This window comes from Mesoplodon mirus (assembly GCF_964341445.2).
Source record: "Mesoplodon mirus genome assembly, chromosome: X".
NCBI lineage: Eukaryota > Metazoa > Chordata > Mammalia > Artiodactyla > Ziphiidae > Mesoplodon > Mesoplodon mirus.
Genome location: NC_138981.1, coordinates 18,229,358 through 18,255,231, shown reverse-complemented (window position 1 = coordinate 18,255,231; position 25,874 = coordinate 18,229,358). Strand labels below are relative to the sequence as shown.

General features: G+C 45.1%; 1 protein-coding gene across 7 annotated transcripts in view; it reads left to right on the top strand.

Annotated features, from left to right (window-relative positions):
- SH3KBP1 (SH3 domain containing kinase binding protein 1) overlaps window positions 1-25,874 on the top strand; it is a 345,258-nt gene that overhangs the window by 309,445 nt on the left and 9,939 nt on the right. For all 7 annotated transcript variants that reach the window (XM_082609983.1, XM_082609979.1, XM_082609980.1 and 4 more), the window contains 2 exons: window positions 945-1,030; window positions 22,416-22,525. In XM_082609983.1, coding sequence (XP_082466109.1) covers window positions 945-1,030; window positions 22,416-22,525 — 196 coding nt within the window. The remainder of the gene's footprint in view (window positions 1-944; window positions 1,031-22,415; window positions 22,526-25,874) is intronic.

Genomic DNA, 25,874 nt, shown 5'->3' with positions numbered 1-25,874 from the left:
TCCTGGAATAAATCTGTTACTCGTTGTGTAGTTCGGCTGCCTGGTGAGCACAGGGGCTATGAGATGGACTATTTCTGTTGCTTTCCCGGGAACAACTACTTGGCTTCTTCCTCTCATTTTCTGGACAAGAATCTCTCATTTTAAGGGCAAGGATCTTTTCCTATTTCACTTGCCATCCCAGACCTTGGATAATCTCGTTCAGGGCTTATCCGCCTGAAAGGGTCCACAGAGCTGCCCATTTGCAGGGATTTGGAGGAAGCTTCTGCCCACGCATGAGTGGCTGCTTCTCTCATCGTCTTGGAGGCCTGTCCCCATCATCCCAAAGGGCTGCTCCTAGCCCAGATAGAGAGGGAAGTCTCTCGTGTCCTGATGGGCACAGGGCCACCCACCCAACAGCTGTCTAATTTTACAGGCCCATGCCCCAGCGCCAGCTTTCAGGCTGCCAGATCTCAACTTGACACCTTGTGCCTGTCAACAGCCTGCCTGGTGCCTCCGCTCCAGGCCAGAAACCCTTTTTCTCAAGGTTAAAAGTAGCCGACCTTTGACAAGCAACATTGGCTAAATTCCTGGCTCCTTAAAAGGGAAGCTCCTGGTTATCGTTTGCTGGTGCTTATTTGGCCATGGGGCAGGAATGGGCCCTACGTCACACCCTGTGGACCAACAGGAGGGTTTGTGGTTGAAGGTGCATTGCTAAACAGTCGTTATTAAAATAGCCTTCTCTGAAAATGTGTGTGGGAGAGGAGGGCCTCCAGTCTGTCGGCCGGTTTGCACCAAGGCCCATGTGGCTGGATAGCTTGTCAGCCCCCACTGGTCAGCCCCAGAGGCGACAGTGTGACCCATCCCCCATGCAGCGTACTCCTTAACTTGTGTGCAGCGAGAAAGCTGACGAAATGACAAGGACACACGCCAATTATTAAATGCCCGGACTTGTGTCTTTAATGTAGGGGTGACGGTCCAAAGATCGACTTGGCGGGCAGTTCGATATCCGGCATCCTGGACAAGGACCTCTCGGACCGCAGCAATGACATCGGTGAGTAAGGAGAGCATTCTCGCTTCTCTTTGCAAAACTTTAAAACAGAGCTTGGTTTGACCCTTCCACCAGCCTGATGAGAACTAACACAACCATTTAAATGCAAGGCTAACAACCCTCAGTTGGTTTTAGATATTGCAGTCTTGTAAAGATGGGAGGTGATGGTGGTTTCCACGTTAAAACAGAACGCCTGGGATTTTTACTCTCCCCGGCCTTAGGAAAAATTTCTTGCAAGGTCTAATGAAAAGAAATGATGAACAGACCTTTTGGAGAAGTGGGCATTAGCACTTATATTCATATTTTCCAGCAATTTATGTATTTAGTCTAAAAAGGTGAATGGGCGGACACGCAGCATGGCAGAATTCACTGTAGACACAGCACTAAGTGTTTTGACTTTGAGTTAAAAATGAGCTTTGGTGCGGTAATGGCCACTTAGTTCAGAACGTGAGTGAGTTTTCCCGAGGTCAAGATACCACCATGTGACAGATGGGAAGGTAGCTCGAGTCCGTGGGTAAACAAGGCAGAGGGCTTTGGGGGGATGTGCGTGGGGGGAGTGCGGTCAAGTACGTGCTGGTTGAGGCCTCTGTTGGTCTGACGGGGTGACAGCCCTTTTAAGAAATCCAGATTCTGGGACCACATTTCTTTCAGCTTTACATCTTTTGTTTGTACCTGTCATGGTCAGAAGTTAGCACTCTCTCATATTCTACATGACAGAGAGAGGGATACATTTTGGACTTTGCCTTTCATAAGTTAAATTTTTTTATCTTGAAATAATTAGAGATTCACACGCAGTTGTAAGAAACAGTGCAGAGAGAACCACATACCCCTTGCCCGGTTTCTTGCAGCAGTAGCATCTTATGAACTCTAGTGCAACGTCACAAGCAGGATATTGACATTGATACACCCCACCAGACTCCTCAGTTGTAGTGGTACTTATGTGTATTTAGTTCTCTGCAGTTTGGTCACATGTGTAGGTTTGTGTATCCACCACCACAGTCAAGATACAGAACATGTCCCTCACTGCTAGGATCCATCCTGTTGCCTTTTTATAACCACTAACCACACGTCCCTCCCCACTCCTCTTCCCTAACCTCTGGCAGCCACTATCAAGGATTGATTTGACGTGGAAGGTTCCAGCATGATTTGCATTGGCCGCTCAATTTAGAAACAAATGTCTGACAGTTGGCAGGCCTTGTAAGAGAATCCTCACTAGGACGCACAGCATGAGCATTCTCATCGCCTGGGGTTACTCTTTTTTGGGTGCAGTTTTCTTCTGAACCTGCTAATAGAGTTGCATCTTTGCAACTGCTGACCTGCAGTCTCTGGTCTGATCTTATGACAGCTTGGGAGTAGGATATGTCATGATCGTAAATACCAGAAGTATTTGCCCTGGTTCCAGAAACTGTTTTACATCCTCACTTAGCCTTTGAGAAGCACAGTCAGGAAGGTGACCAGGAGCTCCTGACAGCTTGGGCTGATGCAATAATAGAAACACCAGCCTCTGCTGTAGCTTTGGACTCGGTTAAAGGGCAGAGAAGAGCAGAGCAGCGACTGGCCGTGACTGAGCAGGAATCATCAGAATGAGCCGGGTTAAGTTCTGCTTTTACTGCTGTGGTTCAACATTTGGGCCCCATGTTAAGGCAGGCTGGCCCGTTGGCGAAGTGACAGTGAGGGTCACACGGGGCCCCCCACAGGAAGGGAGGTGTCACCCGCCTCCAGGATGCACAGGGCTGTGCCTTGCTTGTGAAGAGCATTGGCCTCTGAGCCTTGTTTACTTTGGGTCTGGAGATGGCTGAGGTGGCTGTCACGAAAACACTGACAAGCTGGTTGGGAAACGTTGGGGACACTGATGGGGGAGGGTTAGCCTATGGAAGCTTTTCATACTGTGTATGTATCTGGGCGCCCAGAAAGAGATGCTGAGGTTTGGGTCACTCTCATTTTGCCAAGAAGACATTAATCCCAGAAGACTATAATTCCTGAAGCTAATAACGTAATGTATATATTATTTGCATTGCCAGAAATGATGATTGGCAGCCTTGTAAGCAACCACTAAATCCTTGAGTACCTACTGCTCAAGTGCAAGGTTATACTACTCATACACAGGCCCTGCTTTCCAGGGGCTTTGGGTCTGTTGCGGCCCCTAAGACGGCAAATGGAAAGTGTAACACTGACGGTCTGTCTAAATGCTGATGGAGTGGTAGAAAGTAAGACTGATCAGAGTTGGGGCTGCTCCTTGGTGCCCAGGATGTCAGGGCAGGCTCCATGAAGGGGGACGGACTTACCTGGATCTGGAAGTTAGATTCGCTTCGGTAGAGGCAGACGCAGAGGCAGAGGCAGGCAGGGAAATCACAGGGGGAGGGCCGATACCTGAGCATAGGTCGGCCTGGCTGCGGCAGAGAGCTTGCGCTGACGTGGAGGGGTGGTGCTGACCCGGAAATGTAAGTCGGGGCTGGATTGAGTTTGAGAGGGATGGATTTGTAATTTTTTCTGCAGGCAGTGGGAGCTCTTGATGATTGACGCTGAAATGACATGATCGGGTCTAAAAATTCAGATAATAAGTGATGGAGGGCTTCCCTGGTGGCGCAGTGGTTGAGAGTCCGCCTGCCGATGCAGGGGACACGGGTTCGTGCCCCGGTCCGGGAAGATCCCACATGCCGCGGAGCGGCTGGGCCCGTGAGCCATGGCCGCTGAGCCTGCGCGTCCGGAGCCTGTGCTCCGCAACGGGAGAGGCCACAACAGTGAGAGGCCCGCGTACCGCAAAAAAAAAAAAAATGATGGAGCTTTGTGGGACCAATCAGATGAAGGGAAGGTGGGTGTCAAGGAGTCAGGTTATTTGATAGTTCGCCTGAGAGGTAGTGAGAGGGAGCCAGAGTGGAGCTGCTCAGAAGAGGCTTGTGAAACAAGGGGTAGCTGCGCAAGCAGCAATGCGAGAGAATGATCGCTGGGCCTCGGGAACAGATGGGATTTGGGAGTGGGGAGGAGGAGAGAATGATTTGTTAGCTCTGAGGTTTTAGGGTTGGGTGACTGATTGGTGGGGGGAAATGACTTGGGTAGAAATAAGCATGTCCGGAGGAGGAACTGGTTTGGGGGGAAACGTGATGAATAAGCATGTTGACATTGAGATTTGGTTGGACATCCCACGTCAGTGCTGGATGAGGACTTGAAGGTGGAGGCTGAGGCCGGAGAGGCGGGCAGAGCTTGACGTCTGCAGACGTGGGTCTGAGTGCTGTTGATTCTGCTGCTTCCTGGCTGGGTGACCTTCTGTAACTTAGACCAACTCTCTGAGCTTCAGCTTCTTTCTCTATAAAGAGTTCTAATGTCTCTCTAAGCTTCCTCACCTTGTCTTCCAAAATTATGTAAAATCAGTTGATGAGCTGCCAAAAGACAGAGGTGATTATTATTAATGTTGTTGTTTGCTTAAAAGTGATAAAGTCAAGAAGATAAATAAAATCCTTACCATGAGAAAAGAGAAAGAAGGACCTAGAACTGAAGACTAAACCTTGTGCAAAGCCCTCATCTAAGGGAAAAGTGGGCTCTTGCAACATCACAGGGGCCAACGGAGGAGAGGGTTTTAAGCAAAGTGTCTTAGGTCCAGATGCAGAGATGTTCTTTGCAGATGGGTCGGTCAAGATTAGGACATTGCCAAGGGGCTGGCTCTCTTCAGGGCTGCTTTTGTATATCTGCTTTTGTAGCATTTGTTCATTGTTTTGAATCAAGAAGGAAATTATTTGTACCAGAATGTTTTGTTAGTGTTTCAGACAATTGAAGCTGTCCAAATGCGGGCCGCCGCGAATAACAGAATACAGCCTTGAAAGACATTGGAAATCATCGTTGTTAGCTATAAATAAATCTGTTTCCTCTTAATAAAGCTATAATTTTAAATTATTATCATATTAAATTAGAGAACATGGCTTTTTCAGATCTCTTTTGGGCAGCTACCCGCATCTGTCAGCCCGAGATAATTTAGAATGAAATCAGTTGGTCCAAAGCTAACTTGTTGATGTCAGTTTGAGATACTGTTTGTATCAAACTATGCGGCCATATTTCAAGTAACATAATAGGAAACATGGATGAGCTCCAACACAGGCCTGCACATGAATAGAAATGAAAATTAAATTGTCTGGTTTTCTCTTGCTGACGGAAGAATCTCTGTTCCCATTGAATGGGAGATTAGAGGCCGCGAAGTCAAGTGCCATAACATTTACTTTTATTATGTAGTATATCGTAGTTCCCACGGCATGGTGGGATTTATTGTTATACTTCAATGCTACGGAGATTTTCTGTTCCTTTCACACTAAAGCACATAGCAACAGGCCTCCAGGTGCGAAGCAGCCTGGGAACTGAGCCGTCTAGTTTCAATTAATTGACTTAAAAAAAAAGCCCGTCTCATTCTTCCTAAGTTGCTTGCCTTCTTTGTTTTGACTCTTGTTTTCCATGCTATTCGAATCTCATCATACCTTTCCCACTTCCGTCTCTTTACATGGACACCACCCCTGTTACTTGAGGAAGCTGATTTCCCCTCTATCTTTTCAACTGACCCCACAGACCCACACTTCACATGCCGGTCAGTTTGGGGCCAAGTATTACCAGCTTTACAGTCTGTGGTCTTAGGATGTGGAACTGGTTTGGAAGCTTTGAAAGCAAACTTCAGCTTGTCCTCGGATCTCTCACCAATGCCTCTTGGCCTGTGGTTCATTCAGACCAGGAAATGTAAAAACACTTCCCTACCTATGCCCTGGGAATGCTATTAAGAGCTAATTGATTTTGGGTGGGGTGCTGGAAAGCTTCTAAAGCTGGATTGTGCTGATGGTTGCACGACTCTGTAAATACTAAAAATTATTAAGTTGTACTCTTAAAATGGATGAACTTTATGGTATCTAAATTATACTTCAGTAAAGCTATTGAAAAGAAAAGAGAGCTAATTGAAATTTTCTGAGCATTCACTTTGAGGTCTCAGTGTCAAAAAAAGATATACACACCTTTGCCTCACTTTATAAAACAGCTTTGTATATTTATTTAATAGCCACTATGTTAGTGTTTCTGAGTTGTCTATAAACCAATCTTTTATAAATAGGATTATGTTTTAGATGTGTTAAGGAAGCTCTCTAAAAGCTTGTAGTGGAATCATTTTGTAACACAAGTAAGTTCCTTCAAGGTGTTAAACAAGTGTATTGTTTTACACAGTTTTGTTAAATTGGGGCCCACCTGGGCATTGATACGTATCATCACAGCTATGGTGATAGAATAATCCCAAAGCGTTTGGAAGACTTAGGAGTGCTTTTCTAAGAATATTTGGGGGCATAACAGGCCTTTATAATCTTTGACTCCTCTTTGAGGTACAATTTGTGATAGTTTCTTCTGAGTAACATCACTGTGGGTATAACGTCCTAGCATTAGAGTCATTCCTCCAGTGCAATGAAGAGCATACGCTCCCTCTCTTCATCTTCCTCTACTGTTGTCCTGAGGTTATAGTGGTGAAATCATAGCAGTGGGAGCGAGCAAGCAAAAGGAAAGAAGGAACTAATAGTCACTGGGTGCCTACTAGACGTTTGGTATATTTTATATATTCCTCATCATCACCAGCCCTGTGAGGGAGGTGTAATGTCTCTTGTTTTACAGGGACTGGACAGGGAATGAAGAAAGTCAGGTAACTGGGGCAAGGTGAACCAACTGGTAAATCACAGAGTTGGATTTGAACCTAGTTCCTCCTGACCCATGGAGCCCAAATTTTCCAGTATATGAGGTTTGTCTGTATCAGTGGTTCTCAACCATTCTCCCCAGGGGACATTTGGCAACGTCTGGAGACATTTTTGATTGTCCCAAATTGGGGGTGGAGGTGGGAGTGGGGATGCTACTCGCACCTGGTGGGTGGAGACCAGAAATGCTGTTAGACATTTTACAGTACACAGGGCAGCCCCTGCAGCAAAGACTGATCCGATGCCACTGTCAATAGCACCGAAGTTGAGAAAGCCCAGTCAGTGCCAAGAATCCAGTGATGAGTTAGGAACAGCTGGGATAGGGACAGTGTCCCCTCAATTGAGTGCAGCCTTATGGTCCTGGGATGGCCCATCTAATTTCCTGAGAATCTCTATAAAACGTAGTGTGAAAATGGTTTCAGAGCTTTTGGAAACTGGTGAGTTTACATACAAAAAAGTAAATATATTTAAGTTATTCACCTAAGCACGGACCAAGGAAGTTGCCATGACCTTTGAGAGGGCGCTCATCCTCTTTCTCCTTGCCCTAGAAAAAAATGATATAATTTGCATCTGATTTTCATACAGAAAGGGTGTTATGTTTGGGATTAGATACTCTGCCAAGATTTAATACCCAGTGTTTAAATGGATGTTAAATGAAAGGACAACAACAAACATGAAATTTAATCAATGCTAAATTAGAAATCTGTGTGGTAAAGCTTAAGACCATATATAGTATAAAGCAGTTTAATAGTGACCAGTAACACAAAATTTTTGTCAATATGACACCAAACCTCTATAAACAAGTGATTAAATTTTTAACTTATTTGAAATTTCTGCCTTTTACCATAAGAAACCATTTCTTGGGATTTCTTGGACAGATTTCGGGGAAGAGTTAGATCCCGGGCTTTGGGCTGTTGGTTTTTCTGTCCCCGTTTTTATATTTTAAATTTCCCCTTTTGGAACTAGAGAGCGAGTTATTGGGCCTTGTAGCATTTCAGGTCATTGAGCAATTTCTCAGGTTTAATAGGACAACATCTACTGTGTCCTGCCTGTCTTAAAGAACACCATGGGTGACATTTGGAGTGTTCCAGAAGGACTGCCGGCTGAGCATGTGTGTGAACAAGCCGCACCTCTCGGCTCTCTTGGGGTTAGTTGTTCTGACGTGACAGCTTTCATTTGAGAGCCACAGCTCACTCTTATAGACAGTGTCCCTTCACCAGTGACCTTCAGACGTGGTCTTTGGGATCAGGAAGGTGGCTGGCATTACCCGTGCAGAGGAGAGGAAGATGTGGTCCCTGCTATGTCACCATCGAGTCTGCACATGAGGCTGTGGGGTGTGCATGTGTGGGGCTCTGGCTCCTATTCAGGGACACCAGTCATGACCAAACTTCAGTTTGTATCAGGATGATTTGAGAAGCACTATGCATTTCTCAAGTGTGGTGATAGAAGGCAAAAGAGATTGTGCTTAGGGTCAAACACTTTATACCAAGGAAGTGAAACAGGCTGAGCTTGCGATTGCTGGGTCTTGAACCTAGTCAGTCCCTCCGACTGGTTTTGGTTTCCTCCCCGCCCTTCAGGACTTAGCCTTGGCTCAGAGGAGGTTCTCTGCCGGGGCCTCCCCGTCCAGTGCCCCTTCCCCTGGTTCCCGACCTCTCACCTAAGATTCTTAGGGCTCACAGCCTAGGTTTGTGCTGAGTAAACGGGGTCCATCTGGCCACCAGCACTGGTTTCCAAATCACCTCACCGTCTTAGAGAAGATGGGTGGATGGCAAGCCCTTGCCCTTCTCAGCACTTCCGAGAGTCTGCTCTGTCAGGGTTCCATGGACAGATCTTCACAGTTAGAAACATCGGTCCAGACCAAAACTGAGGTGCTCACCTCTGCCTGCTTGGCCCCAACAGGGCAATCCTGGCCTTGGCAGTCTGTCGCATTGATTATGTTCGTGCTTAGTTTTGATGGGTTCCACAAACTACGTTTACCCCATCACATCCAATAAGCACAAAAGCAATAAACATTCAAAGTACCAGTAAGAAAAGTTTCATGACAACTGTAGAAACACAGGTGGATGTTAAACAGATCCAAGTGGGGGTGACGATCATAAGTGTTGCATAACCTCCTGGAGGTGATGTATCTGGGGGTGTGAATTATTCTAAAACACAGAGAGCGAACAGTGCCATCCTGCCCAAGCCACTCACAGCCATCAGCCTGCCCTGAGCAAGAGTGAGTGACTGGTGAGATTGGGTGGGGGGCATTTGGGTGTGCAGCAAGCATCCTTCAGATGGGTCTTGGCTTGGAGAGGGTCACAGTGCCCACTAGCTGTGTGGACTTGTGGCCAGCCCCAGAAGCTCACCTGTGTGCAGGGGTGGTGTGCCCTCCCCTGGTATTTTGGTCGCCTCCCTCTCTGTGGTCAGGGCCGTGGCATTCTTCATTCAGCCCAGCTGCTTAAACACCTCTGCTTTTGCTACACTCTGAGACCATTTTCAGCTTTAAGAATACAAATGCAGAGGGACACCTAGTGGGTTCAAAGTAGTCTATACACAGCAAAGAGACGTATGTAGTAACCTGTGTTACATCCGCAGTGGGCCCCACTGAGGCCTCTGAGCTGCGAATGAATGTGGAAGCAAGAAGGGAACAGGTGACAGTCAGCTCTCAGGTTGCACGTGGCATTTACTTGGCCTGTGATGCCCCCTCCACCCACTGGCTGTGGATTCAGGGATTGGCAGAGCCCTGGTATGGCTTCTCTTTGACGTGTAAATATCCAGAGGGATACACAACCTGCCAGAAAACCATGCTCAAGTACCCCTTTGTCATACTAAAAGCACTGCAGACAAACTACCCTTTATTAAGGAGGAAAGTTGAGTCATCAGACTCCTTCTAGCCATGGACTCTTGCTAGGGCATGGTCTGGGAACCTCAGCCCACTCTGCTTCCCACTGCCTTTGGTTCATTAAATGAGAAAAGTGATGAGCACTTGCGGAGTGAGGTTGGGGGCCCCATTAGAAGGAAGCTGGATCTGGTGGTGACAAGCTAAAGATGAGGTGTCAGTGAACAGGGAGGCCTGATTTCAAGCCAGAGAATCTTTCTTTAGCTTCCCGATGCCCTGTAGTGGCACTCTCCACCTCCCCAGGCGTGAGTCCTTTCTCCTGGGGTGGTGCATGATCTTTGGAATTTCCCAGGCTCACTTACCCCCAACCTCCGCCCCCCCAAAAAAGCCTTTTAATTTGAGGGACTGCTGGTTTTTATTTTACTAATGAAGCACATTTTAAAAAAGAAATGCCATCGCCTGGTAGAAAGGATATAATCTCCAATTTAAAAATTGGACACATTTGGCTTACTGGGAGACTCGCAATGTTGACCTTCTTTTTCTTGGCACTTTATGTATGCATTGGGGATAACTTTGTTGTGAATGCATACCAGTTCTTCGGGTGGCTTCAGATTTGAGTTCCTAGCTCTGCAGTCCAGGTTGAGTGAGTCTCAGCTCCATTTTCCTCTTCTTTATGACAGGTTTAGTTACTAATGCCCACCTACCTCAGAAGATTGTTGTAAAATATAGACATGGTGTGACGTGGCTGAGACAAAACAGGCGCTTTCTGAGTTGTAGTTGGTACAGCTGCAGTTCAGATAGAGAGAAGAACCAAGTATCAACCTACATTCATGCCGTGACTACTGTTCTTGGAAAATAGGAAAGTTCTTGAACACGTAACGTAAATCAGCTGAGATTTTGACAGCTGTATAGGATATCGTTTCATATGATTTGCTCAGTTGGCTTTTTATATTAAAGAGCTGCTCCCCACCCCCCAATTACAAAGGGAAAAGGCGCTCACTTTCAAAAAATGAAAGAACTCAGGAAGTTAGAATGTGAAAGTCCCCTGGTATCTCAGCCTCTCCCTGAGGTAATCACTGTTAATTTGTTGTACACACCTTTAGAAGTGTTTCTGTGACTGGATGGATGGATGGATGGATGGTTGGATGTTTTAAAAATGTGATCATGTTAATACAATACAGTTCTAGTCCACACTTGTTCTTTTGTACTAAATAATGTATGTTAGACATCTTTCCACATAAGTCACGTAGGTCAACCTTATACTTTTAAAGGCTACATGATATTCCATTGCATGACTCTACTGTAACCAATTCACTAGGAACAATGCTGCAAAGATCACCCTAGGACAGTGATCTGCAAATAGGACGACATGAACCTTGGGGGACCAGGGAGACTTCTCAGGCCATGGACAGTGCCTCATCTTCTTATGTGCTCTTTCTTCCAACTCATCTCCTGAGAGCCCTGGTGCCATGCTGCTTTTCCTTTCTCACTCCCCTTTCCCATTCACCCTCTCCCACCTCACACGGCACAGTCAATCTCTTGCCTGCTCCAGGGGTATAAAAACCCCTGGTGCAAACTCAGAGACAATTCTGAGATTGGTGTTAGACTTGAGAAACTGAAAGACTCTATATTGACTGGACAAAAGCTCCTTTTACAAGTCGGTTGGTTTCTAATTCTTTGCTTCCATCAAAATTGAAGGAGGCACCCACTGAGTTGTTCATCGATAGATAGTTAAAGATAGTTCTCGATGATGCTAGACCACTGTCTGATTTTTGGTATGTAACTTGGAAGGACTTCACGGAATTAAGTGACATTGTGATAACAAAATTCTTTCCATTCCTATCTACTTATTTTTGTGTTAACAAAGTTTCTTGGCACTTACATCTATAAAATGAAAAATAGGAATAGAATCGATACCAAACCGTGTCATTCTGGTGATAAGAGTCATACAAATACAAATGAAGTGATTTGGGGAGAAGCCCAATAAAATTCTACTTTGTCATGCTATTAAATTCCTTATCAAAATGAGTAGTGTGTGTATACATATGTTTTGATCATTTGCATAGTAATAATAATTGTAAGGATAACTCAATCCAGAAAAAAGTAATTTTTACACCTAGAGCCTTATGATTTCAGGAAATGAAAAAGTTATAATTTTCAATTTATGTACATGCTCTTACAGCAGAAAAAGATGAAAAAATTAACAATGGACAAAATTAACAAAAGCATAAAACATTATGTTAGAATAAAATTCAGTGGTGGAACTATGATGGAAATATGAATTCAAAGAGGGAAAGGAATGATTCAGAATTTCCAACTGTTAGAGAAAAGCTTATTAATGATTTCTTAAAAGTGGATGGTGGCGGTCATTAAATTGCTGTGGTATTCAAATTTATATTGAATATATTCAAGACAGCAATAGTTATATTTTAAAATATCAATATTTAGAATATAGCAGAAATTATATCCTTTGTGACTAAAACCTGTGTAAAATTTTAGATGTCAACTTAACCTGTGGGGGGGAGTACATAGTTTTTTAAATTTATTTTAGGAGGTACACTGGTAAACAGTTTGAACACCACTGGCCTCATAAATATGTCATTCTATACGTACACAAACATTGCTGTGGGTTAACTTCTAGAAGCGGAATATCTGAAGGTGTGCACATTTACATTTTGTAATAGATATTGCCAAACGGCATTACAAAAAGGCTGTGCCTATTTACATTCCTGTGAATGATAGCGTAAGTCTGATTTCTAATAAATACATTATTTATTTACTAAATCATTTTCAATAGCAAATTTGGGCCTGTAGTGAGCAATGTTTATGAAAGGATGCTCAACATCACTAATCATTAGAGAAATGCAAATCAAAACTACAATGAGGTATCACCTCACACCAGTCAGAGTGGCCATCATCAAAAAATCTACAAACAATACATGCTGGAGAGGGTGTGGAGAAAAGGGAACCCTCTTGCACTGTTGGAGGGAATGTAAATCGATACAGCCACTATGGAGAACAGTATGGAGGTTCCTTAAAAAACTACAAATAGAACTACCATATGATCCAGCAATCCCACTACTGGGCATATACCCTGAGAAAACCATAATTCAAAAAGAGACATGTACCAAAATGTTCATTGCAGCTCTATTCACAATAGCCAGGACATGGAAGCAACCTAAGTGTCCATCATCGGATGAATGGATAAAGAAGATGTGGCACATATATACAATGGAATATTACTCAGCCATAAAAAGAAAAGAAATTGAGTTAATTGTAGTGAGGTGGATAGACCTAGAGTCTGTCATACAGAGTGAAGTAAGTCAGAAAGAGAAAGACAAATACCGTATGCTAACACATATATATGGAATCTGAAAAAAAAAAGGTTCTGAAGAACATTTATACTCCAATAAAGATGTTATAAAAAAATGAGTAGCCAATATCAGAAGAAAAAAAAAGAATACAAAACTGAAATGTTACTTTTACCCCTTAACACTGCTTGCTATGGATGCACGTGAAACTCTTCACTTCTCAGCGCTAGACTTCAGTTAAGATGCGTACCAACTCCTTCCCAGACCCCTTCTGCTGATCTAAATTAGGTCACCATGCTATCATTGCTAATTTCATCTTTTACCTGTCTCTCATAGTAGCTAGCAGAATTTGTAATTATGTCTGTAAAATTTTGTCCCTCTCAGGGAGCTCTGAGCTCCATGGGGCAGGGACCATGGCTGTTTTGTTCATCACTGCATTCCGCCCCCCCCCCATGCCTAGCCCAGAGCCTGGCTCATAGGACTCACTTAGGAAATATGGACTGAATGAAGCAACTGAGCATATATGAGAAGAAATAGTGTGATGTAGGATCACGTTAGAGATCTTCATTGCCACTAGCCCCATGTGGCTATTTAAATTTAATTTAATTTAAATCATCACACTTAGCTGTATTCCGTGTGCTCAGTAGCCACATGGGGCCAGTGGTACTATATTGGATAATACAGATATAGCTGGTTCCGTCAGCACAGCAAGTTTTTTTTTTAACATCTTTATTGGAGTATAATTGCTTTATAAGGTTGTGTTAATTTTCGCTGTATAACAAAGTGAATCAGCTATGCATACACATATATCCCCATATGTCCTCCCTTTTGCGTCTCCCTCCCACCCTCCCTATCCCACCCCTTTAGGTAGTCACAAAGTGCACCGAGCTGATCTCCCTGTGCTATGCGGCTGCTTCCCACTAGCTATCTATTTTACATTTGGTGGTGTATATATGTCCATGCCACTCTCTCACCTCATCCCAGCTTACCCTTCCCCCTCCTGTGTCCTCAAGTCCATTCTCTACATCTGCGTCTTTATTCCTGTCCTGCCCCTAGGTTCTTCAGAACCTTTTTTTTTTTTAGATTCCATATATATGTGTTAGCATACTGTATTTGTTTTTCTCTTTGTGACTTACTTCACTCTGTATGACAGACTCTAGGTCCATCCATCTCACTACAAATAACTCAATTCCGTCTCTTTTTATGGCTGAGTAATATTCCATTGTGTATATGTGCCACATCTTCTTTATCCATTCATCTGTTGATGCACACTTAGGTTGTTTCCATCTCCAGGCTATTGTAAATAGTGCTGCAGTGAACATTTTGGTACATGACTCCTTTTGAATTATGGTTTTCTCAGGGTATATGCCCAGTAGTGGGATTGCTGGGTCATATGGTAGTTCTATTTTTAGTTTTTTAAGGAACCCCCATACTGTTCTCCATAGTGGCTGTATCAATTTACATTCCCTCCAACAGTGCAAGAGGGCTCCCTTTTCTCCACACCCTCTCCAGCAGGTATTGTTTGTAGATTTTTTGATGATGGCCATTCTGACTGGTGTGAGGTGATACCTCATTGTAGTTTTGATTTGCATTTCTCTAATGATTAGTGATGTTGAGCATCCTTTCATGTGTTTGTTGGCAATCTGTATATCTTCTTTGGAGAAATGTCTATTTAGGTCTTCTGCCCATTTTTGGATTGGGTTGTTTGTGTTTTTTTTTTTTTGATATTGAGCTGCTTGTAAATTTTGGAGGTTAATCCTTCGTCAGTTGCTTCATTTGCAAATATTTTCTCCCATTCTGAGGGTTGTCTTTTCATCTTGTTTATGACTTCCTTTGCTATGCAAAAGCTTTTAAGTTTCATTAGGTCCCATTTGTTGGGGTTTTTTTCCCATTTCTCTAGGAAGTGGGTCAAAAAGGATCTTTCACAGCAAGTTTTAATGGATAGTGCTGATATAAAGTGATTGTACTTTTATTCTCAGAACTTTCACTATGCCCGGCACACAGTAGATATTTAATAAATGTTTGATTAAGTGAATGAGTAAATAAACTCTATCTCCCTCTCTTATTCTTGAGCTACAAGTTTCCATGTAAAAATTGCTTTGTACTGAATCGCCAAGCATTCCTCCTTTACTTGCCTAACACCTTACACTTCTTGCCAGAGATTTCTTTAAAGAAGCCAGCCCGCTTTTTGGTCCTTTTAAAAACACATTTTAATAAAATAGATCAAAGGCAGCTTGTTATCAGAACATAGAGTGGTTTCTTCACACACACACACACACACACACACACACACACACACACACACACACACACTACATTTCCTGGCATCTTTTCTTGTTCTTGATGTAGAAACAATTCTCAGAATTCAGTATCAGTTGGCTAAGAAGGAAGGTCAAAGGTTCCTGCTGTCTGTCCAGTGCTCTGTAGTGGAAAGAATTCCACCAGCATGAATCTGAGTGTGAGCCCTGCCATTTTCTGATTGTGACCTTGTTCAAGTTGTCTAACCTCTGACCTTCCATCTCTCCCTCTATGGAATAGAGTAGCCTGCGCGGCATGGGTTTTTGTGAGGATTGAATGAGCACACGCGTGTGAAGGGGTGGAGGAGTCGGGTGGCTGACCGGTAGCCCAAACTTGTTTACTCCCAGCAGCTTGTGTCTTGAAAACTTCACACCTGGTTGATAAATGAAAACATAGCAGCAAATCTGCTATATCCATACATGTTTTGGAGGGCTTATTTTCCTGCAGAATCTAATCATTGCTCAAATGAGAATTTTTCAGTTGGTGACTCAGCTAACACAGGTGTTCACTGACCCCTAATTATGGGCCCATCTTTGTAGCCTGCACAGATTTTCCGCACTAGTCAAAGGATTTACATGCAGGGTGAGATTTCCTCCTTTCCAGACTACCTTGAGATGCTTCTTCATTGTAGAGAAGGTACCTGTGGCCCTGTGGGTTTAGGGTTTTCTCATCTTAAATCTTAAAAAGAAAATTTTGTTCACGGGTTTTTTTTTTAAGAGTTAGAGTTGCTCTTAAATCTCTGCTCCCAAATCCCACAACTCCATCAATGGTGTCTGAAAACAAAATTCTACCTTCGTGATTTGAAAGGGTTTTCACATAATCTCTCATTTACAAAAGAATAACCCTGCAAAGCTGATAGCTCAGATAACTCTCTCCTTTTTTTCTCGTGGGAAAACTGAAGCCCAGAAAGGTTGTTTGTTCATTTATTCAATAATCGTTTCTTGAACGCTCACTGCAAGCCATGTATGATGCTAGGCCTGGGAAAAACAGAGATAAGAGCCACGGCTTCTTCCCTGGCGGGTAAGGGAGACAGATAGGTCAGCAAGGACTGTTAGTTCAGGGTGCTAAATGCAGAGATTGGTGTGATGAGTGTCTAGGGAGTGCTCAGGTCAGTTTTAGGGTGCAGTCTGCATTCTTGGAAGAGGTCTTAGTTGCCAAGCCAAGCCTTGATGTCTCCAGGGGAAGGGAGGAAAGGAGGGGGAGGGGAGAGGAGGAAGTCAACCAAGGGACAGAGGCGTGCTGGCCATGCTAAGGCACTGGGATTTCGTTGGCACTCAGGAAGGACTTGAAGCAGTGAAGGGACGTACTCAGATCTGCACTTTACACATCTCTCTCTGGTGGTAGCCAGCCTGTGGAGTGGTACAGGACTTGGAGTGAGAAATCCATTACAGTGGTTCCAAGCAAGAAGTTCCAGCAGACTTAAGGACCCTTGACAGAGACATGCAGGAGATGAGGTGGTTTCCAGAGATACTGGCAAGGAGCGACAATGCCAGGCTTCAAATGTAGGAAACTTCCATTCTAGGACTCGTTCTCAAGCCCAGGGCAGCGAGCTACAATAAATAAACAGAGCCATTTAGGAGCTCACAAGCAGTTCCTTTGGTGACAGCTGGCCCATCTCAGACTTTTGACTGTTTCTCCTCCGGGTTTTCAGTGGATGTGTTTTAGGTCACCTGTGGTCACTGGTACCATCCCTCCCATTGATGGAAAATGAGCCCACATTTTCTAATTGAACTAAATAGGCTGTGACTGAAATTCATGGAAAATGGGCAACTCTGTGTGCCATGAAGAGTCAAAGGCCTTTCCAAGCCGACTCTGTGTCCAACATGAATTATCCCTGTATGTCTGCAGAGGGTTCGTCTTCCAAGTATCAGAAGAGCCAAGGGCCTCTCATCCTTATGAAACTAACTTTTAAAAAATACCCAGTATTTGCCAGTTCAGAGTTTTGGATTGGCTTATGGGCATTAAAACCATTTTTTATTAAGGGGAAAAATTCCTAGCCAGGCGAGAAAGCTCATATCAAGTTTCAGCCTGACTCATTTCAAAACTACCATGAAAATTGGGACATTTTCTTTGCACCACAACAGGTTAGTCATGGAAATTCTGCCTTAATCTCAGCTACTGCGACCACAGTCATGAGAGCACGCTCTGTGCCATTGAAAATTTACATTACAGTGCTGAAGAGTTTCCCCCTTCGCTGTCAGAAAGCAGAAGTGAGTCGAAGTTCAAGGTCTGAGGTTCCCGTTTCATCAAGTGACCTCATCCTTGGTGCGTCTTTTTCTTTCCGGCACTTTGGTTTTGTTTGTTGTTTCCCCACAGTGTTTTTTATGAGCTCAAGTGTAGAAAGTTCAATGTAGCTGAGCCTGCATGAGGAGGTTAAGAGTGCGGCTCCCCTGCAGGACTCGGCCCCCTTCTTACTCTTTTATTTATTTATTTACTTACTTACTTACTTACTTATTCATTCATTCATTCATTCATTCGTTTATGGCTGTGTTGGGTCTTTGTTGCTGCGCGCGGGCTTTCTCTAGTTGCGGCAAGCCGGGGGGACACTCCTCACTGCCTTGCGCAGGCCTCCCACTGCAGTGGCCTCTCCCGCCACAGAGCATGGGCTCTAGGCACGCGGGCTTCAGTAGTTGTGACATGCGGGCTCAGTAGTTGTGGCTCACGGGCTCTAGAGCGCAGGCTCAGCAGTCACAGAGCACAGGCTTCGTTGCTCCGCAGCATGTGGGATCCTCCCGGACCAGGGCTCGAACCCGTGTCCCCTGCACTGGCAAGCGGATTCCCAACCACTGGGCCACCAGGGAAGTCCCTCTCCTCTTACTTTTGAGTGACAGAGATGAGGCAGTCCTCTGGGCCATCTGTCGTGGAGACTCTGGCTGAGTGTGCTCGCTGAGTGCGGCCAGGCTTCAGCATGTTCAGGGCTTTTTAGTGCAGACCTCAGCCAGTGAAACGAACTGGGCCAGCCAGGCTTTCTCTGCAGCCCTGGCATAGAAGGCTGCCTTCCACCCCGAAGCTTCTGCCTCATTGCCCGCTAGCAGCCACCTCTGTAAGCTGCACGCCTGCAATCAGAGTTCTTTCTCGAGAGAGTTGGTTCATTCGTGGGCGTGTTCATTTGTTCCTTCATTCACAGAATGTCGAGCACGTTTGCCCCAGGAAGGCGCTAGTCTATGAGAGTGCAGGGATGGGTCCCTGCCCTCCTGGGGCTCACAGCCTAAGTGCGTCACACAGGCACCAGGCCACCTCTGAGTCATTTGGAACGTGTGATTTAGGAGGGACCCCTGTCTCACACGTTGTCAAACCCTCAGCTCCCCCTGGGACTTCACTATTTCAGGGGGCCCAGGAGGGTGGGGAGGGAGCCCAGATGGAGTCCAGCAGAGGTCTCCGGGGTGCGACCTTGTCTGTCGCTGCACACCAGGGGATGTGCTGAGTCCATCTTAAGGGGGGCCTGCGGCCATCCCATCTGCTCCCCTCCCCTGCCCCGCTCTGCATGCTCGGCCCCCTCGAGTGCCTCCTTCTCTCTCCAGCCGCCGTGTTTCTGACTTGTCACCAGTGGTCACCCAAGCCTTTGGTTGCCACTTGATCGCCTCTGTTGCTCACACACCAGGTCGGCAGGGGGCCTTGCTGCTGATGCCTCACCGGGCCCGGCCCTGGGACATCTGCCGCTCACCCGATGGCCCTCAGCCCCGGCGCCCTCTCCTCTCCTCCACGTGGTCAAGTCCTGGCTTGTCCCTCCCCACCCCCAGCCTCTTCTGGAGCAGCGCTTCTGCACGTGGCTGCTACTAACAAACTAATAAACCTGGGGAGACGGAGAGCCTGCCCTGCCCTAGACGGCGCCCCAGACTAATCCAGTCAGTCCCAGGGTGGGATCCAGGCAGGAGCCTTTTTTTTTTTTAATTGTCCAGATGGCTCCACTCTGCAGCCAAGGTGGAGAACCAGAGCCAGCAGGCCTTTAATTGTTCTTTCATCACTTCAGCCTGCTCCGGTTTTGCCTCCTGAGCTGGCTTCTGTTTCCAGGATGGAGCCATGACCTAGGTGGTCGGTCTCAGCCCCTGGCAGTGCCCAGCCAAGGCCCTCGGCACTGGCACACCCCCTCCCCAGCCCCGTGTGCTTCATGTCGTCCACCCCCCTCATACCAACCTTCCCACCAGCAGACCTCCCTGCCCTGGGTCTTATTCCTTACTTCCAGGGCCCAGCTGGGGAACCTGCTAAACTCACCGGATGTAGAGTGCATGCAAGTATATTTGTGAAGCACTTTTCCTTAATTAAAAAAAAAAAGAACAGAGAGAGGGGGAATGATTTGAAAACAATTACCCAACGATAGGGGATTGATTCACTAAATCATGAATTGCAATGCAATAGAAGATTCTACAACAATCAAAATATTTATGAAGGATTTTTAGCGTCATGGCATATAACGTTTAGTGAAATAAGCAGAATGAAATACTACATATCATGTGAACTAGGCTATCTATTTATAGAAAAAAGCCTGAAGGGAAATATACCAAAATAGTAATAGTACTCGTCTTGGTGTGGCAAGATTATAGTTGACTTTGTTTTGTTGTTACCATTTTATGGCTTTTAAAAATTATACATTGTGCACGTATTACTTTTGTAATTAGAGAAAAGTCGATTTTAAAAAATTAACTGGGGGGACATTAATGTCAGATAATGCCTTTTGGCATCAATCCAAGTGTGTAATTGGGAATTTCAATTTCAAACAACATGGAGTTGGTAGAGGCGAGTCCTCGGGTGGGGTCTCAAGGGGAATCTTTTAGGAAAATAAGATTCTCTTAAAGGGAAGGCTCCTGAGAGGGTCAGGCCAGTGAACGGCTCTAGAGAGGCCTGTCCCGAGCCTCTCTGAACTGGCTGGCCAGATGGGGCCCTTTTCAGGAGCCTCGCTCTGGTGCTGGATGCTGATTGGCTCCTTGGCCTCAGAGCACCACTGATACCTTTCTTGTGCTGTCTCTTCAGAGAGTTAACCTTTGGTTACAGTTGCTTTGCCCTGATAAAATGAGTTCATATTGAGTAATTATTCATTCACCAGGTGCTGAAATAAAGTCATGTAATATAATCCCAGGTGTAATGTAATGGTTTGTCCTGACCAGTGACTTGTGCTTGGTTTTGCATATTTCCACTAAAGGAAGTAGTTTGCAGACAACACCTGACTGTTCATTAACAGAATAAAGCTGTCACACGGCCAGACCGTGTATGATACCCCTCAACAAAAGAGCTCTCCCCAAAATAAGGAGGGAAGAAAAACACACATCATTTTTATCTTTTCTGTCCTGAGCCAGCATATTTGCAATTATGGCAGTTTAAGATGTTTGCAGTTGCAAATAAAGAATATCTGACTAAAATTAGCTGAAATAACAGGGGGCTATTCACTTCACACGGTGAGAAGCCTGGACACTTGGTCATTCAGGGTGGGTGAGTGGCTCACTGGGGCGGTCAGTCACCCAAGCTCTTCCCATTTGTTTTGCTCTGCTATCCTCAAGATCTCCAAGAGCATCCATCTCACGTGTTAGTCATTTGCACAATGGCAGGAAAAAGGCTGAAAACTACTGCCGCAAGAAGTGACAGGAAGAGGCTAGAAACGTGCCAGATACACAGGTGGCGGCTAGTGGTGGAGCTGGAGTTGAACCCAGACAACCTAGCTCAGAATTCATGCCTGTCTTAGTCTGCCAGTTCTGTCATAACAGAACTTAAACAGCAGACATGTATTTCCTACAGTCCTGGAGGCTGTGAAGGCCAAGTTCAAGGCACCAGCAGATGCTGTGTCTGTTGAGGGCCCTCTTCTGGGTTCACAGGCACTGTCTTCTTACTGTGTCCTCAAATGGAGGAGGTGAGGGGGCACTAGTCTCTTTCTCTTCTTATAAGGACACTAAACCTATCCACAGCTCCAGGCATCCTATTCTTACACAACAGCTTCCCAAGCAGGAGGGAAGAGGAAGCAGCAACACAAATGACCTTCGCCTCACTTGCCTCTCTCTAGACAGAGAGGAAACCTCTTTCCCAGTGGCTCTCAGTAGACTTCCTTTTATTTCTCAGTGATCCAAATCGGGCTACATGGCTACCTCTAAACCAATCACAGGCAAAGAGGAACAGGATTGCCATCACTGGCTTAGACCAGACGTGCCTCTGCTGGGCACATTGCCCTGAAACAAAACCGGGGCTCTGTTAGGAGGGAGAATGGGAGTGGCTTGGGAAGGCCACGCCTGGCATGGCGAATGAAGCAGTCTCCCTGGCAGGAAGAGATGGCGTGTCCCCATTCACCACCCGTAATGAGTCTCAGGGTCTGCCCCTATCTGCCAGCCATCCCTCTGTGCATGATACACAGATCTACACTTGGTTTGTAAACCCCCAGAACTCTGTAGGACCAGGTGACTCCCTTGGCCTGATCGTTTGTTGAAGGAGGTGGCAAAGTGAAGACAAAGGCCTTCCTCCTGGACACATGCCAGGTGCAGTGACGATCTGGCTGAAAGATGCTCCATTCATCTGAGATGTCAGTCACAGAGATGGGAGCCCTCTGAGGACAGGCTCGTTTCTGCCATGCTCACTGGGGTAGCCTTAGTATCTAGCTCTGTGTGTGGCACAGAGTAGTTGCTCAGTCATAATGGAGTGAGTGAGTGAGTGAGCAGACTGATGACTGAAGAAGATATTGTCTCCATTGAGCAATGCTTCTGGACACAGAATGGTACGGGGCTCTGTGAGTCATCTGGAGAAACAGAAGCTTGCTCTCCATCTCCAGGGGGTTAAGAATCTAATGGTAGGGTGGTGGTCAGAGTATTGCGGTACAGCCAGAGAAGGAGGCTGCCCTCTCTTGTCTTCTGGAATCAACGACCGGCATTCACTTGCGCAAGGATATTGTACCTTGAGATAACTGCTTATTGTACTGTGACTGAAAGAATGTTTCATCTACCAAAATGGACTTGGATTTGTGGAAGAGAGAGGATTCCTCCTTTACTCATCTTTCTGTAGCATTTAAAGATTTATGAATACAGCTGTTGAAGGGGGAGAGAAGAATCACGTTTCTCTTTCCTCCATAATAGCTTGTTAGACCGAGGAGGAGGTGATTTCTTTCACTCAGTTTGAATCACGTCGATGGGATAACCAAAGGGTGTAAACAGCCTTCATAAATGATGAAGCGTAATCCAGACCTAAAGGATGATGATTAAGGAAAAGAGGTGCTTATGGCATGGTATAAGAACCTTCCCTTACTCCTGTTGATGCTCTTTAAAAAACCTGTTTTACTTTTGTTTTAGACCTAGAAGGGTTTGATTCCGTGGTGTCATCTACTGAGAAACTCAGTCACCCAACCACAAGCAGACCGAAAGCCACGGGGAGGAGGCCTCCATCCCAGTCCCTGACGTCCGTAAGTGCCTCCTCGCTTCCCGACAGCTGGAAGGCAGGGAAGATCGGGGACTCTAGCTAAGGACTGTTCTGCAAGCAGCTGATTTGAGGACACGCTGGGAGAGGGAGCTCATGAGATACGCTGCTGACCAGAAGTGATTTGAGAGTCTTCTGGAATCAAGCAGTGTTTCTTCCTTTTTGTTCTCTGTGTATCTGCCAGCGAGGTGGGGAACCCCTAGTCCCACTTTCCTTCTCTCTCCTTCCAGACGGATTCTTGTTTGAACCCGAAATGAAATTGGTAAGAACAAAATGGCATGTCTTCTGGTGGGAAAGGAGAGCAAGGCTGGTTTGGTCTGTGAACAAAAGAGAACTTTACTTAAAAAAAAAAAAAAAGAAAGAAAGAAAGGGATCTGCCGCTATACAGCACTTGGCAGTGGCCCAGCCTTTTTCTCTCAAAGCCCCGTCCTTGGCATCCCTCCACGGAGCCCCGCACAGACCTTTAGGAGATGGGTTTTAAACATACGAGGCACCTGGTCGTGCAGGAGACAACAGTCAGAACGCTCCGGATAACCCATAGAAGTTTTTGTTTGGGTCATTTTGAATAACTTTGTTTCTTATTAGAAACCTGTAACACATTTATTGTACCAAATTTGAAGCACGAAATGCATAAAGAAGAAAGTAATAGAAGTAAGTAATCCTGCTCCCCCAAGCTAAGAACTGTTAACCTCTTGCTGTATATCCTTTATTTCTTCAAAAATGGGATCACACAGAACACGTGGCTTTAGAAGTTGCATTTCCCCCTTACATTGTACACCTTTCCCCTGTCATTACACATCCTTCCGTCACGTCACAGTGAATGGCTGCCTAGAGTTCTAGCCTGGGAATATATGAGCATTTATCTAGCCAGTGCGCTGTCACTGGACATTTATGTTGTTTCCATTCATCATAAACACTGAAGTGAATGTCATTGTAGAAGAATCTTGGTGCTTCTGCAAGCAGTGTATGTGTGTGTGTATATCTCTGTCTGTCTATCTATTTATCTCTATATATCAAATTGCCTTGTCCTTGCTGGGAATGCAGGACTAAGGCCTTAGGACCTTCACCCAGATACCAGGGAATTAACCTTTTTCAGGTTTCCCAGGACACTTTCTACTAACTCTACCTGAGGGATCATCATTTAGAAGAAAAAGAATGCCACTTCCTTTGAACGTCTTCCCTCATATCCACTGGGTCTGGAAGTGTGGTTTGAGTCATCCTATTTTTCCTCTTTGTAGGAAACATATCCGTGTATTGCCATCTTTGGGGGAGAAAGACTTGAAACAGTGGCTTACTTTTTCACTCTTATATAGAGTACTGTGTCAATACCACCTTCTTTCCCCTTTCCCTCTCACCTCTCCGCACCTTCCCAAACACCTCATAAACACACAGCCTATTTAATTGCTTCTTAGTATCTCTGTATTTAAATTTTTAAGCCTACCTCCCATATCTTCTCTATAAATCCTTCATCATTTTTGTTTCCCCTCCAAATCCTTCCTAACTTTTCAAGATCTAGAGGGCCTTGAGGCATCAGAATTAAACACAGAGAAATTTGAATTACCACCCCCATCCCACCCTTGGTCCCTACATCCCACGTCTGGGAGTTTGTATATATTTGGGGGAGATCTGGTAAAGGCATGTCATCTTCTCTGCACTTTTAGATTACCCATTGATTCATTCACTCATTCAACAAATACTGATGGGCATCTCCTATAGGCTAAGCTCTGTGCCAGGTACCAAGGCTGCAACTGGGAATAAGAGGTACATGGTCCCTGACCACAGGAAGCTTATGGCAATGGTGGCTCAAAGTTTGACATTTGATATGGAACAGTTTTACTCGTGGACTTAGAACAGCAGGGAACATTTGTGCTTTAAAGAAGTATAGTTACTGTACTCGCTTCCCTTCATTCCTATCCATCCCCATATGGATATGTACATTGAATTCATGTTTACTCTTCTTCCTGTTAGCACCTGTAGGTTTTTCATAGCAAAATGGGATTGGTGGATATGGACATATTCCTAAAAGGCCATTGGAGGGAATGATCGAGGAAATAGATTAGTCATGACTCCCCATCCTGGGGCCTCTCAACCTAATTTGAGCTGTTTATGTTTATCAAATTCAAAGAGCAAGCTTTGATTGGCAGCTCATGAATCATAGGTTGTGTAGGAGGAAACTGCCTTTGGAATAAAATCTCAAAATGAAAGGATACAGACATTGTAAGGTAGTTATGCTTAGATTAAAAGAAAGCTTGGTTGGAGGTGGGTGTTATTCTAGGTAATTGGATTTTCAGATTAAGTGAAGATTAACAAACAAGACCTTTTCATTTTAAAACATTGCTTTGAAATTCCCTACATGTATTGCTTAGTAAGTAAACAGAAGAAAACAAACAGTATTTGTAAGTGTGATTTTTTTCTATAATGGTGCCAAGCGGTGATTCTAAATATGACTGTTTTCCCACCACAGGGATAGAAGGCATAGAGGTAAGGCTGAATATGAGCTCACCTAAAGATATCTCTGGAAGATTCTTCGTTTAAAAAGATTCCTTGCCACGGGAACTCTTATTTTCCTCTGCTTTGTCCTAAAATAGGGAAATTCTAGTACAGTAATCATTTTTGACCAAGTGATTCCAGTGAATTGGTTTACATTCATCCAGCTTTTGATCTTCACAGCGAGGCAGAAAGAGTAGGAGTGTTATCCCCATATTTTACCAAGAGATGCTGCCATTCTGTAAGTACACCTTAGCAAAGATGGAATCCAAAATGGATAATGATTGTCCACAGCAATGAGGGCAGCGTTTTAGCAGCAGGCACCAAATTAGACGTGAGCTTGCTGTGCTGGCAGGCAGGGCTGTTCTCTGGGGCTGCAGAAACGCTGGTCACTGATCCACAAGGGTAGTGATCCTTTGCCCCCGGAAATGGTTTCCTCTCAGACAAGTCCTTTTAGACACTTCACTATGCAATAGACCTGGTGGTTCTGGAAAAGGATCAGGAGGGAATGGAGGAGAGGCAGGTTAGAGGCAGCTTCCTCTCTACCTGTGTGTCCTTCCCCACTGGACTGTCAACCCTGTGAGAGCAGGGACCATGTCTGGCATGTCACTGTTAAGTTCAGTACCAAGCTGAGTGCTTGGCACACGGCAGCAAATGTTTACAAAAAAGAGAGAGGCTCTGAGCAGGAAAAGATGGGTGACAGATGCTCACATGGATGAAATGACCAACGGGCATCAGTGGAAAGATCGCATAGAAAGAAAGATCCCTGGTCTAGGAAATCTTAGTCCCAGTTCTGCCACTCTCTCTAGCACACAGATAATAGCACACTTTCTGCCTCATGGTTATAA